This window comes from Archocentrus centrarchus, chromosome 17 (genome assembly GCF_007364275.1).
Source record: "Archocentrus centrarchus isolate MPI-CPG fArcCen1 chromosome 17, fArcCen1, whole genome shotgun sequence".
Classification (NCBI taxonomy): domain Eukaryota; kingdom Metazoa; phylum Chordata; class Actinopteri; order Cichliformes; family Cichlidae; genus Archocentrus; species Archocentrus centrarchus.
The window spans coordinates 29,326,387-29,339,943 of NC_044362.1; the positions used below are offsets into that span (position 1 = coordinate 29,326,387).

The 13,557-nt window shown below is 41.5% G+C and overlaps 2 protein-coding genes across 4 annotated transcripts in view; both read right to left on the reverse strand.

Moving 5' to 3' along the window:
- The window catches only part of LOC115795724 (enhancer of polycomb homolog 1-like), a 35,648-nt gene extending 26,657 nt beyond the window's left edge, over positions 1 to 8,991 (reverse strand). Inside the window, exons 1-2 of one of the 2 annotated variants that reach the window (XM_030751769.1) lie at positions 8,684 to 8,991; positions 3,995 to 4,090 (exon numbers count right to left, since the gene is read on the reverse strand). Coding sequence is in view for 1 of the 2 variants with exons in the window: in XM_030751768.1 (XP_030607628.1) it covers positions 2,192 to 2,344 (153 nt within the window). In the remaining variant the exon portion in view is untranslated. Of the gene's footprint in view, positions 1 to 2,191; positions 2,669 to 3,994; positions 4,091 to 8,683 lie in introns of those variants that run through there. The other variant, XM_030751768.1, reaches the window with a different exon arrangement.
- A 1,007-nt stretch (positions 8,992 to 9,998) lies between these two features.
- LOC115795528 (integrin beta-1-like) overlaps positions 9,999 to 13,557 on the reverse strand; it is a 29,307-nt gene continuing 25,748 nt past the window's right edge. The window contains exon 16 of one of the 2 annotated variants that reach the window (XM_030751494.1): positions 9,999 to 11,408. In XM_030751494.1, the coding sequence (XP_030607354.1) occupies positions 11,343 to 11,408 (66 nt within the window). In that variant the 3' untranslated portion in view covers positions 9,999 to 11,342. The remainder of the gene's footprint in view (positions 11,409 to 13,557) is intronic. The other variant, XM_030751493.1, reaches the window with a different exon arrangement.

Sequence of the window (13,557 nt, forward strand, 5' to 3'; positions counted from 1 at the left end):
AGTCGCCAGGACTGAACTTTTAAATAGCTTGTTTGTAAGCAGCATTTAATTTACTCAAGCTTGTATTTAAAATACATTTGTGTATAAAATGATGACATCAGGTAACAAGTTACCCTCCAAAAGTCCATTTTGAGACAGAAAAACCCGTGAGAAAGCCCAACTATCCTGAACATACTATGTAACACATCTCCCTGCCCCTTGCTGAAAGCTTTCTATTAGCAGGGAGTCACTCTGCAGACCACTCAGCACTGAGTAGTGTGGCTTAGGTGGTGGAAAGTGAAACATGCAAAGCTGATGCTTTCTTTGAACACCTTCAGACTGCTGCTGAAAAATAAATCCAGTTTTCACTTTCAGTGGGTCAAGTATATCTAGGAAAGAGAAGAGAAAAAAAAAAAAAAAAAAAAAAAAAAAAAAAAAAGGAGGCACCATTTATCCCTGTGTAGATTAATGAGCTTCCCAGTGTGGAGGCAAAACAAATACATGCTCTTAAAAAAGCTAAAAATAGCTACAAGCAGCAACAACAACAACTCAAAATACATTTTCGTCTAACGTCTGATGCAGAATTCACAACAGACAGCTCCAAACACGGAGCGGCTGGCACGCAGCAGGCCTTGGCCTACCTCTTATGATAATATGACTGTTACATAACCAAGCACTCCAGCTGAGCAGAGCACAGACTTTGAAGTGACAGCACCCCCCCCATTCCTACCACCCTGATCTCCACTGGAGCGCCACGTGCCGCTGGTCTGCCAGCCCACTGTGCCATCTGACACACTGAACCCCTGACACCGAGCCTCCACGAGACTGGCTGCAACACACTTTGCCTGAATAATTTAAAAATAAAAAAGTATCCAACACAGACCCCCCCCCCCAGCCTTATATTTAAACATCAGTCAAGACTTGCTGGGTCAGCTGCACAGCAAAGTCCTCGGAGAAGCAGATATATTGTTTAATACACCCAGGATGAAGGCTCTGCTGTGTCAGACTGTTGTATAGTAAATTACATGAAAAGAAAACGGGGGGAAAAAAAATCCCACAGGGTGCCTGCGCTTCACACACCCTCCCCACATTTAAATAACAACACCCCTGTGGGATGCAGCAGGAAGCAGACTTCATCTACTTGCTGGGGCATCAAACTGAAAACACTTTATTTGTAAGCTTCTATGATAACATTTTCAAATTAACAAGGTGCTTATATGGATATTCAACCTCCAACGCAGGTGAATCAGAGAAATGTTCATCCCAGCACAGCACCTTCTCTGTGGAGTAACGGAAAACAAAGTTGCACAAGAAAGAGGTTCCAATCTTATTTAACAACACTTACACAAAATATATATAATACATAAACTACAGGACATTTAAATAATTTAACCTTTTCGGGTTTCGTTCTGATGTTTACATATCCTTATATGCACCCATTGAAATCAGAGATGCCGATCACAGCAGTATTCCTGTAATGCCACTTCTGGAAAGTCAACGTAAGTGACATATTACAGAGAACCCTCCCCCACGTTAGTGTGACTAAAGTCATTCACCTGTGACAGCTACACATGCAGTAACTTAATGGCAGCATCACAGAACAGACCCACATCATCTTCCATACTAATAAACACGCCGGGCTGCACCGTACGGAGATATTTTCATCACAAAAAACGTGGCAACAGAAGCTGCAATCATGACACACAACGCGCTGAGCTGAACGCCACACAAATGTTTATATTAACTCAGTTCAAGACGAGCACCGCGGCATTTTCTCCGATGCATGGCCACCTTGTTGACATTTTTAACTGCTAGTGGCAAAGATGCCACATAATCTGAAATCGCTAGCTCCCCCTTGCCCTGGTACGCTGCAATTACGCCAACACAAGGCCCCGTCCTGACAGACGAGACAAAATGTCGGAATCGCTCAAGTCACATGACTCCTTTGTACTCAGAAAATCACCTCACGCACAAATATACCGGTCAAACACGACAATTTTATCCAATAATAAATCAGAGCATCCCCGCTTTGCCCAAGCATCTGTCCAAGCTCCGCATATGAGCCGTTTGCGGCAAAAATCCGTCGTGTTTCTCCTGAGGAAATTGGCGGCCATTTTGTGAAAGCTTGCGCAGAAAAAAAGAGGGACGCCTGTGATCATATAAAAATGAAACAAAGCGTATAAATTCACATTTTCAAACGGTTAAAGCATACCGATTCCTCTTCTTTCTCCATCCCCGTCGGCATCTGCGGCACTGCCCGGTTAATTGATGCATATTCGTGTAGGTCGGGTAAATCCTCACAACGGAAGACGGGTAGTGGCTTGGAAGCGTCCAGCGCCCGTGCCCGAAACGACAATTTACTCATTTTTCACAATTCGAGGTGCAATATAAATCTATCCGATCTCCTAATATTCACAACGGTACCGAGTGGAGCTTTCATGGATGTTTCTGTGCGGTTAGTCTCTATTCTAACGTTCGAATGGTTGTAGCTTGTATTTAGGGCGTCGCCAACGGAGCCGGGGGAAGGCCCGGATCTTGGTCGCTCTCTCTCGGACTGTTTTTTTCCGACGCTCCGCTCCCTACCGTTGGTTCAGTGCGCCATGGACAACATGGCGGACATTTAAAACTCGTTTGCTCTGTTTCGCTCGGAGCGGTCCAACCCCCAGTTCGTGGACCGACCATTCCCACACGGTCCCGAGCGCTTGCGCGTTGCGGGGGTAGGGGGAAGGGGGCATTTCTTGCGAACTCCTTTTCCACACATACACATTAATTATTGAAATAAACACCGGCAACGGCCGAAATATATATATTTAAAAATGTAATAAAAATTAAGATGAATTATAAGACAAATAGTTATGTCATATATTCCCCTTTATAAACTTAATGACTGAAATAAAATAATGTGATTAAAAAATAAATAATAATGGGGCTAATAGAATAAAAAGACATCACGAAAAAAGAAAAAAGGTCCCAATTTTTTTTGCACAACTCCTAAAAAATGCGCCATTTACTAAAAATTTATATAATATATGAGCCAAGAAACGCTAAATTCCACATTTTTTACATTAAACAAATTTTTAGATTTTCTTCTAATCACATAAAAAGTTGTTAAAATGGGTGCATGGTTAAATAATAATAAGAATAGCTAATACAACATAAATTCTCATTTATAAAACCTACTAAAAATATGTAGTTTTATGTGAAATACACAGAAAATCTTTCATTGCATTGTATTTTATGCTTCTTAAACAAAATCGGACACAAAATTCTAAAATTTCCTGCAGGCCAAAACCTTAAATGAGCCAGAGAGAACAGCTTCAATTAACCGAGCTGAAACAACTCCTCTGATTCACTGAAACTTATCACCCTGATTAACAACCCTCCATTTATTGTCAGGGAATAACAAAAACGCACATTTTTTTCCAACCAAACCCCTGTCATTCATGAAAATGAATAAAAGTACTATTAAGCAGAATTCTACTATACACTGAAAGTCTTTCATTGGAGTGCATTTTATCCTTTGGTAAACGATACAGGAGGCACAAAATCTTCAAACTGCAAGCCAATGCCTTAAATACCACAGGGCAGAGATAACCAAGCTGACAGATTTGCTCTAATCCACTCAAACTTATCACTCTGATCTGACCACAGCCCATCATTAAAAACAAACAAACAAACAAACAAAAAAAAACCCTGTTTATTCCAGGTGATACACCTCACCACGTGAACACAACGCTGCCCTCTTCTGGTCTGACAGGCAAAGGATCAAATCACCAACATGCATTTTTGTATGTATTACAAAAGACTCACTGTGCACCATTTCCTTGTGTTATTGCATCAAAAACTGTGCAGTGATATGACTGTTTATATTACTATACATGAGTCAAAAGCTTACAAGTGACCACGCTTATCTCAACAGGCTGAAACTGTGGTGCTTCCAGGGTGAGATTAGCACATAGGTTTGTTTCATTTAACGTAGTTAACATAATATTTTACTACCATTAAAATAGCCTACCTGTTGGCAGCGGTGACATTTTGTTTAGCCAGGGTCCACCCAGGGGAACTGAGGTTTTCTTCTCATCATTAAATCCTTAGATGGTTCCACAAGGACCTGCAAGCAAATTGATAACAGTGCAAGGGACATTTAGCCAAAAACCTCAGACTTGGTGAGTTGTTCAGTTGTAGTTTAAAAGGAGGTTTAGAACAGGGTGCTCTGGGTGGAGCAAAGACAAACCATTTGTCCACCACCTGTTTATAATTGTCAGCAGAGCCGCCTGGTCTGGCCATCCAACCAGCACACCTGGCTGTGTTTACATGTAGCACAAAATGAGTTTCTCACTTGTTTGCAAGCTCCAGATCTTTGCACCAATATTAAAGCTGCAAAAGAGTATAGTGTCAAGTTCTTGATAATACTAAAGCAGATTACTTTCTGTCCCTCAACCACTTTGGTCAGGTCTGAAATATCTCAAAAACCCTCATCTGACTGACTTTGACTTGTTCACAGGATCAGTCCTCCCATCCTTGGGGATCCTCACACTTTTCCCTCCAGCACCACAATGATGTTGGCATTTTATTTTAATTTTGAGTGAAATGTGGTTGTCTTGGTTATTTTACTAGCCCAGTGAGATTGGTACAGATATTCAAGCATACAGATATTCAAATTTTATACATGCTTGTCAGCGTTGCAGAGGCATGCAAGTGAGCAGGCCTCACCTAGGGTCACAGAAAAACTTTAGATGGTCTCTAACAACAACTACACACCCTCCTACTACTGGCACACTTAAGTCAAAGAGATCTTCCAGGAATGGTGACACCATTTTTCAGGGAAATGATTAGTCAAAGATTATTTAAATGCTAATCTCTCATGTTAAACATAATCTGGAGCATAAGCTACCAAACAAGCTCAGAATAGCCAGGATTATTCTTCTTTCAGCTGGTCCCATTTGGAGGTTGCCACAGAGATCACCTGCCTCCATCTCACCCCCATCCCTGGCGTCCTCCTCTGTCACACCAACCCTCTGCATGTCCATGAATCTTCTCTGTGGTCTTTTCCTCCTGCTTGGCAGCTCCATCTTCAGCATCGCTTGTCCGGTATATCCACTATCCCTCCTCTGTACATGTCCAAACCGCCTCAGCCTCGCCTCTCTACCTTTGTCCCCAAACTGTTCAACCTGTTCTCCAATCTTTTCCATCCTGGTCACTCTTTAGTATCTTCACCCCTGCCTCCTCCAGCTCGGCCTCCTGTCTTTTTGTCAGAGTCGCTGTCTCCAAACCATAAATCATAGCAGGTTTCACTACCATCTTTAAAGCTTCCCTTTCCCTCTTGCTACTATCTTGTGCATTGTCCATGGCTTCGGATGGTTGACCCCAGGTATTTAAACTCATCTACTTTCACTACCTCTGCTCCTTGTATCTCAGCTGTTACACCTGTGTCCCTCTGATTCTCACACATATTCTCTCTTGCTTCTACTGACTTTCATTCCTCTTCTCTTCAGAGCATACCTCCACCTGTCCACAATCTCTTCCACCTGCTCCCTACTTTCACTACAGATCACAATGTCGTCTGGGATCATGGTCCACTGAGATTCCTGGCTGACCTCATCTGTCAGCCTGTCTGTCACCACTGCAAACAAGAAGGCGTCCCTGATATAATCCCACATATCACTCCTTCAGCACATCTCACCACTGTCTCGCTGTCTTCCCACATGTACTGCAACACCCTCACATACTCCTCTGTCACTCCTGACTTCCTCATGCAGTACCACAGTTCCTCTCTTGGCAGCCTATCATCTGCTTTCTCTAGATCTACAAAGACACAGTGAAGCTCCTTCTAACTTTCTCTATACTTCTCCATCAACTCTCACAGCAAACACTCCATCTGTAGTGCTCTTTCTCAGCATGAAGCCATTCTCCTACTTGCTGATAGCCACTTCTCTTCTTAACCTAGTTTCAACAAGTCTTTCCCATTGCTTCATGGTATGGCTCATCAGTGTTATCCCTCTGTAGTTGCTACAATTCTGCTCAACACCTGTGATCTTGAAAATTGGGACCAGTACACTTCTCCGTTCCTCAGGCATCCTCTCACTTTCCAAGATTATGTTAAACAATCCGGTCAAAAAGTCCACTTCCCTCTCTACTAGACATCAATTCAGACGTAGGCTTAGTCTATGTGCAAACTTGATATAAGGTCAAGCATAGATGAGCTCCTAGTTTTAGGATCATTAGGCATAAAATTGTTATAAAAGGTGTCTGGAGTGATCTCTAATCTCAAACATAACCTGCTTTGGAGCAGACTGTACCCCATTAAGAAACGAATCAGCTTTGTAACTCTGTAAATGCAGAGTTAACCCTGAAGATGCCAAGCTCAGCCCCCAATCCTGCTTTGCGGTACAGGCCATCCTCCACCTTTGGATCTCGCCACTTCTGACGATCCAGTGAAGCATCTACTACATCTGGCATCATCCAATCATCATCCAATGCCAGCAGCAGGTTGACATTTTTAAGAAGTGATTAATTTATGGTTTCTTGCACATTTTTCCACCCACCTAGGAGGAGAATCACCCATTTATGGTCATCAAATGGCCACCTGGAAAGTGCATAGGCCTCTGGTAAGTAAGGTCTAACAGACTTATTGCCTCAATTAAATATGTAGACCAACTGCCCTTGCATGCATAATCGCCCCCAAAGGTCTGTTTTGAGACAGGAAAAAGGCTGTGAACGCCACCACAGGTAAGTGCCTGGGATTCAAGTTAAGCTTGAGATCCCGGTGACGTGTTATTTACTGTTTCGACTGTAAAGGATCTCACAGGGAGCAAACAGACGCTCAGCCATATTCATTTATATTTGTATGCATTACCAGGAGGCAAAGCATTATTGGGATCATGGACCCCTGCTATGACACACGAAACCATCTTACATCTATTTTCTTCTGCTTATCCAATTTAGAGCCGTGGGGGGGCTGGAGCCTATCCCAGCTGCCACAGGGTGAGGGGCAGGTGACCCAGGACAGGTCGCCAGCGTGTTGCAGGGCTGACACAGAGGTGCAACCATTCGCACTTACATTCGCACCTACGGACAATTTTGGAATCCCCAATTAACCTAACCCCACTAACTGCATGTCTTTGCACTCTGGGAGGAAGCCGGAGTACCCGGAGTGAACTCACGCAGACACTGGGAGACTCCACACAGAAAGATCAGATGGTGGATTCAAACCCAGAACCTTCTTGCTAGCCACAGCTCCACTGTGCAGCTGAAACCATCTTATACAAGATTTTATTTGAACATAAAACTAGCAGGTTTCATTTAAAATAAAAGCTGCTTGCATTTATCAGTACTTTTGTACATTTTTTAAAAATTGATTTCTTAAAGTTTCTTATCATTAATTGTATTTGCTATACATTATCAGTACATCGTCAGCAATATTGCAGTACTTTTCTTCTTTTAGACAGTTCTGCTGCCTGCCACTGTCATGAGCCTATGACTAAAAAGTGGATAGTGGCACATGTGCAGGTTTCTGAAGAAATTTTGTGTAATACAGCAATAACAACACCCGCTGGACATCTTTGGCCAGGCCCATATTAAGTTGTACTGCAGAATAAAGCCTTGAAATGGTCTTTAATTTCCAGAAACTTTGAGAATGGGCAGTCTGAGGACAAGGCCTCGAGTGTCCTGTGGTTATGCAAAAATGACAAGAGCTTGAGTGACAATTTTTTTAGTAAGTTAGGCTCGTGACCTTGACATTTATGCTTCCAAAAACACCTAAAAATACAAAAGAGACCACCTCAACCTAAATACATGGCTTTCATACCTCACATACTTTAGGTCAGCACACCACACAGAGGTGCCATGTGGGTGGGGTTTGTCCCACAAAAAGTTCACACAAATCACTGGAAAGCACAGGAAATACTGTCCTTTCCTGATCTGCATCCCTTCTAATGCAGACGTTGAGGCAAACCCAATCCAGTTTTTATGCTAAGCAGGATTTTATTAATAATTATTAACTAATAATGACAGCAGGACAACCGGTCACCATGAGGCAGCTCTTCATCTAAGCTTCATCTGGCCAAGCTGGTTTGAACACTCAGAGGTCTTCCTGCTCGATGGGTGTTTTATGCAGGAAGCTCGTGTAGGTTAGATAATACAGTGGAGTGGGGCATAAGGCTATGATCCAGACCCAATGCAGGCCAGGGCCAAGCAGTTCCTTAGCAGACCACAGGAGCTGCCTGGCACTGTTCAGCCACACACCCTAAAGCCCATGATCCGCCAGTGCTACATTTCCAAGCAAGATGATGGAAATTCCAGAGAAGAAATCAAATTTTAAAAAATTACCTGGAGCCTCTTAATGAGGAAGCCACCGTTTGCTGATGCCCCCCCTCCCCCCAAATTACCCAGATCAGGTTTCCGACATCTTATTTTTTCCACCTAACTGTAACAACTAGTGTATTAGATTTTTGTTTTATACAAACAATAAACGTTTCATCCGAACATATCGATCCATAACACGGTCTCCAAGCTTCGGGAGCTGGCAAAGTGATTAGAAACTTGTGGTTTTAGTGCTGAATCGCATCCAGCTGACCAGCCAGGAATTTGATTGCGTGTATGAAATCATCTGATGCCAGAAAACACTAATCACGATGGGCCTTTTTTTTTTTCCAGGCGACCATCGATTCAAGTTAAAAAAAAAACATGGCAGAAAAATACTCACCAAGTCGACCATCGGACACACGTCGGGGCTTTAAAGACAGATGGACAATATTTCTGCAAGTCAGAAGTTTAAAGAAAAAAAAAAAAACGACAGGCAACACGACGCAGCTAGCCACAGAGGCAGCCAACTACCACTGACGTTAGCCACAGCTAGTTCTTCTAGTTGGCTTCATTATAAAAAACAGTCGGTCCGCCGCTGTCCGGGCACGAAGAGCCGCTGTCCGGTGTACGTCCACCAAAAAAAAACGGCTTATTCTGGCCGTTGAAAACTCCTTGTCGATGTACGGCAGGCTGAAACTAGAGAGGTGGAAACCAAAGTGCTACTGTTGGGGGTTAACAACTTTGCTGTAATCGACGCGCTCTGATTGGCCCGCCGAGGCCACCAATCACCTGTAGAGAGCACTCTGCTCGTGGCGTCACGCTCCACGGGGGATGGAGCGCAACGTGATTGGCTGGCAATGTCAGGACAAGCACTAGCTTGTAGCTGATTTCCATGCTAAAATTAATTAATTTAAAAAAAGTAAATAAATAAGTTATATACAATAATAACAACAATAATAATAATAATGAAATAAAACTAAAAAATGCTAAACTTATAATAGTTGTTTCTTCTATGGTTCACATTTTTAATTATTTTATTTAAATAAATCTTAGATGACCAGTCTTTCATTTTTACTCAGTGAACTCCTTTGTCTGTTTAATTGAGGTTTCTTTTTTAAACTTATTGAGCTATTTTGTAATGTGTTCTTATTTTATTGAGCTATTCTACTGTATTTTCTTACAGGTTATGTTTAACACTGACTGCTGTACACTTTTTTTTTTTAAACTTTCCATAAGATGATGCGATACTCTTTACCAGGCTTTTTTTTCCCCTGAGGAACTTATGAAGTACATAATTGTATGCATTCCTACTTCAAAGACCCTGCCCAAATAAGCTCCAGGTGGTGGTTCATGATATCTGCTGGGTAGTGAGACCGTAGAACTAATGTCATACATTTACATTTATAATTTTATTTTTCACATTTTGTCTTTTCTTACAGTATATGTGGGATTTTTTTTAATCATAAGTTGTACTGCATGCCCTGTAATTTTATTAACAGCTTCTTTTTATCCTGTTTTAAAATCTGATGTTACCCCCTTTAAAAGCAAAATAGTTTCCCTTACATCTCATCCTAATACCTCTGAAATAGACATAAAGCACTTTGCTGCTGAAAGGTGAAACAAAAACAAACTGTTTCCATTATCCTTTATAATACAGATAAGAACAAACACTGGCCTCATTAACAGCACAGTAAAAACATTTTTAAATACATTTCATGTTGTTCATTTGTCATCTGATGATGCAGAAAGTTGATAATTTAATAATAAAACAAAACAAGACGACTGCCCACTGCTGCACCTACAATCTTGTTGTGATGCCTGTAAACAAACTCATCCAGTTGGCAATTTGACTCATCTGGTTGAGTCATTTTTAAAAGTAGTGGTTTACGTTTCCAATGCATCAAATTATCACCATTACACAGCAATTACACAATGACACGTAACAATGTGGGGTCCATTTTTTTTTTTTAGGGGTTTTATTCAATAAATAATTCCAGAAAACAGAATTGCAATTGTGAATGTGATGGAGAAATCAAAAAAAGGCACTTAATTGATGACAGGTGTAGCCTTCCAAAAATTCTCTTACCACTCATCTTTTTTCTCATTCCCATTTCTTTTTAATTAAGAACATTTGATCGAGGCACCATTAAAGAGTCAGGTATAGTAACCCATAGATGTAAAAAAGGAAATGTTCCCATCCACACTGTACACATAAAAACAAGGCATTTCAATATAAGCAAATTAGTTAGCAAATAAGGCAGAAGTGTGTGTATTTGGCATTGCTGAGAAGAATTAAAGGCCCTGAGTTGGCTTTAAATTAAGCAAGTAAAACCTGGAGCCGAACAGTAACACTACTGTACACCACTGCCCCTTCATCCAGAAAGGCAGCCCAAGAAATGATCTTTTCTACACAAAGATACATCAAAAAAAAAAAAAAAGATTGTTCAGGTGGATTAGGTCACTCAGAAAACAAACATACCATCACCTCCAGCTCAGTTCTGTGAATACATCTATGGCTTTTCACAAAACCCTGAAAACCTACTGTACACATCCCGCTACTGCCGCACCCGGCGCTACATCTGAAGGGTTCGACCCAAAGAGACTCCCGCTCGGTCGAAAAGGTTAAAGACACAGTAAGACTTCTGCTCGTCTGTTTCTGACACACTGACCGCCTCTTACTCAGCCCTGTATGCATGCATGCTCGTTTGGAAAGAAACCCTTCCTCTGTTGTCCATTAACAACATTCATTTCAACCCTCATCAAAACACTGATGGCTTCTATTTAAAAAAAAAAAAAAAGGCACGGTTCGCTTGTCCAAAAACAAAAACACATTCTCTCTCAAAAAGCAAAAAACATAAAACCACACATTTATACAGACTGTACAAATTTCAGATGATGCATAGAAAATCAAAAGTTAGTAGAATGAACAGAGTGGCAAAATGCATCCCTATTATTTGGTGGCTACAATAAACAAACAAACAAAAACAGTGAGCATTAGAAAACCCGCCCCTCCCATTTTCTTTTCCATACAGTGTTGTCACGAGGTAGGCAAAGCTCCATCATTTGCCCTCGTACTTTGGATTGATGACGGTTGTTACGGCACTTTTGTAGATTGGATTCTCACCCTGAGAAATGCAAAGAGAAGAGGGAGAAAAGTGAGGAAAACTATCGCAAACAGAGTAAACGTGTTAACGAGACACAGCACTCATCAGCCCACAGATAAACATGCGGAGACCTTTTTGTGTTTGCGACTCCTCGCACTGCTGACAGGGCGTGCCGGCTGCTGACAAATCCATATTTAAAAAGGGACCTGCTGTGCTAACCTCGTGCAAGCAGGACTGTGTTATTTAACGTTATTTTGTGCAAACAAAACTATTTACTTGCATCCACTAATCAAAGTTTCTTTTTACTTTATAGCAAGTTTAATAAATCACAATTATCTGTGTGTTCTCTTTTGTCTGAACTCCTGGCAGTTATTTATTTTTATTTTTTCATCCCTCCTGAAAGCAGCTGGAAATGGACGCAGTGAATCTATTGGTGTTTCCACTTTCTCTGGAGCTTTTTTTTTTTTTTAGGTCAGGTGGCACAGAGGTTAGTACTGTCACCTCACAGCAAGAAAGTCCTGGGTTCAAATCCAGTATGGGACCTTTCTGTGTGGTTTGCAAACTATCCCGCTGTCTGAGTGGCTTCTCTCTGGGTACTCTGGCTTTCTCCCACGGTCCAATGACATGCATGGGGTTAGCTTAATTAACCGTAGGTGTGAATGTGAGCATGAATGGTTGTCTCTTTCTTGTGTTAGCCGTGCAGCAGGGTGGCGATCTGTCCACCTCTTGCCGTGTTATAGCAGGGATAGTTTTTGCTTTCATATGTGAAAACGTGTTGTACCACTTGTGGATAATTATTTTTTTTTTTTTTTTTTTAGATCTTTACTGAGCTTAACAAGCAGGAGGATGTTTTCCCACAGAGGTACAGGTTCATTCAGTTATCAAATTTGGATGTAAACATGCTTTTCACTGGACTAGAATCTAAATGTATGGTTAGACATGCAGATAAATTCATTATTTCGTTGCTGCACTCATGCAAGAGGGAGCAATACAAACTTTGACCTATAAGGCAGCGGCTTTATTCCCATAGCTGGGATTGTGGAACTGGTTAATAGGACTCTTGTATATGGGATTCCCTTGCTAAAAAGAAGATAGAGAAGGGAAGATGAATGGAAAACACAGAAGAAAGAGACACGAAGAGAAGCAGGAAAAAGCACTGGAAAGGACAGATAAAGGTCTAAGAGTGCAAAAGGCCAGAAGGCCGCACATTACAATAACTAATTACTGTTGTTGTAATTATCAGTTATTAGTGCTGCACAGTTTCTGTTTAGTAGTCATGTTTCTCTTATAGCTTCACTTGTGTTGCCAAAAAGTTTTGTGAACAAACAAAAAATTAAAATCCACTCTCTTTAAAAAGGTTCCCTACTTTACATGAGCAAAAACAGTCTTCATTACCATAAAAACATAGTCCACATTATTACATGTTTATCAGTGGAAATTCAAAACCGTCTACCATGTGTCAGGAATATGGTAAATAACAGTATTTAAGGTCATCTTCCACCAACACCAGCTATGATTTGCATTCTGCTTCTTCCCTTCAAATCATAAACACTGCTGCTGGAACTGCCACACACTGAGCAGCAGCAGCAGCTGAGCTTTCCATCAGTGGTTGTTCTGCAGGCTTCCTCATTCTCTGCTCCATTGCCTTTTATGGTCATGCAGATATGGCATGTGGACAGCGAGCGGCAGCACCGACAGCAGAGGAGAAGGCCACTCCCTCACTCCCCTCACCGAACAGACTAAATGCAACTGCATGGAGCCGGAGCTCATTGTGGACTGAGTCATGGCCGCAGAGCAAGAGGTGTATTCTCACAACTACTTCACACATTTGCCCACAGAGCTGACACTTCCTCACTTTTTCTGCTTATTCCCAGCTCCATGTTTTCATTCCTGGACTCTAGAGTAGCTCTGCATGAGTCACTATTCTAAACTGGAAGGGCGCTCATACCTCGCCCACCCCAAAGTGTCTATAAGCCAATATTACACCGCAATAGATACCACCCAATAATTTACTAGATTACAAAGAGTAGGAATTAATTCTATTGGCTTTTAAAGAACTGTAAAATATGATTATATACCTTTTGTTTAAAAAAATTTCCCCTAAGGAATCTTTCCAGAAAGTTTCATGAATTTCAGTTCAAAATTTGACTGTTGAGGCGCTTTAGTTCAT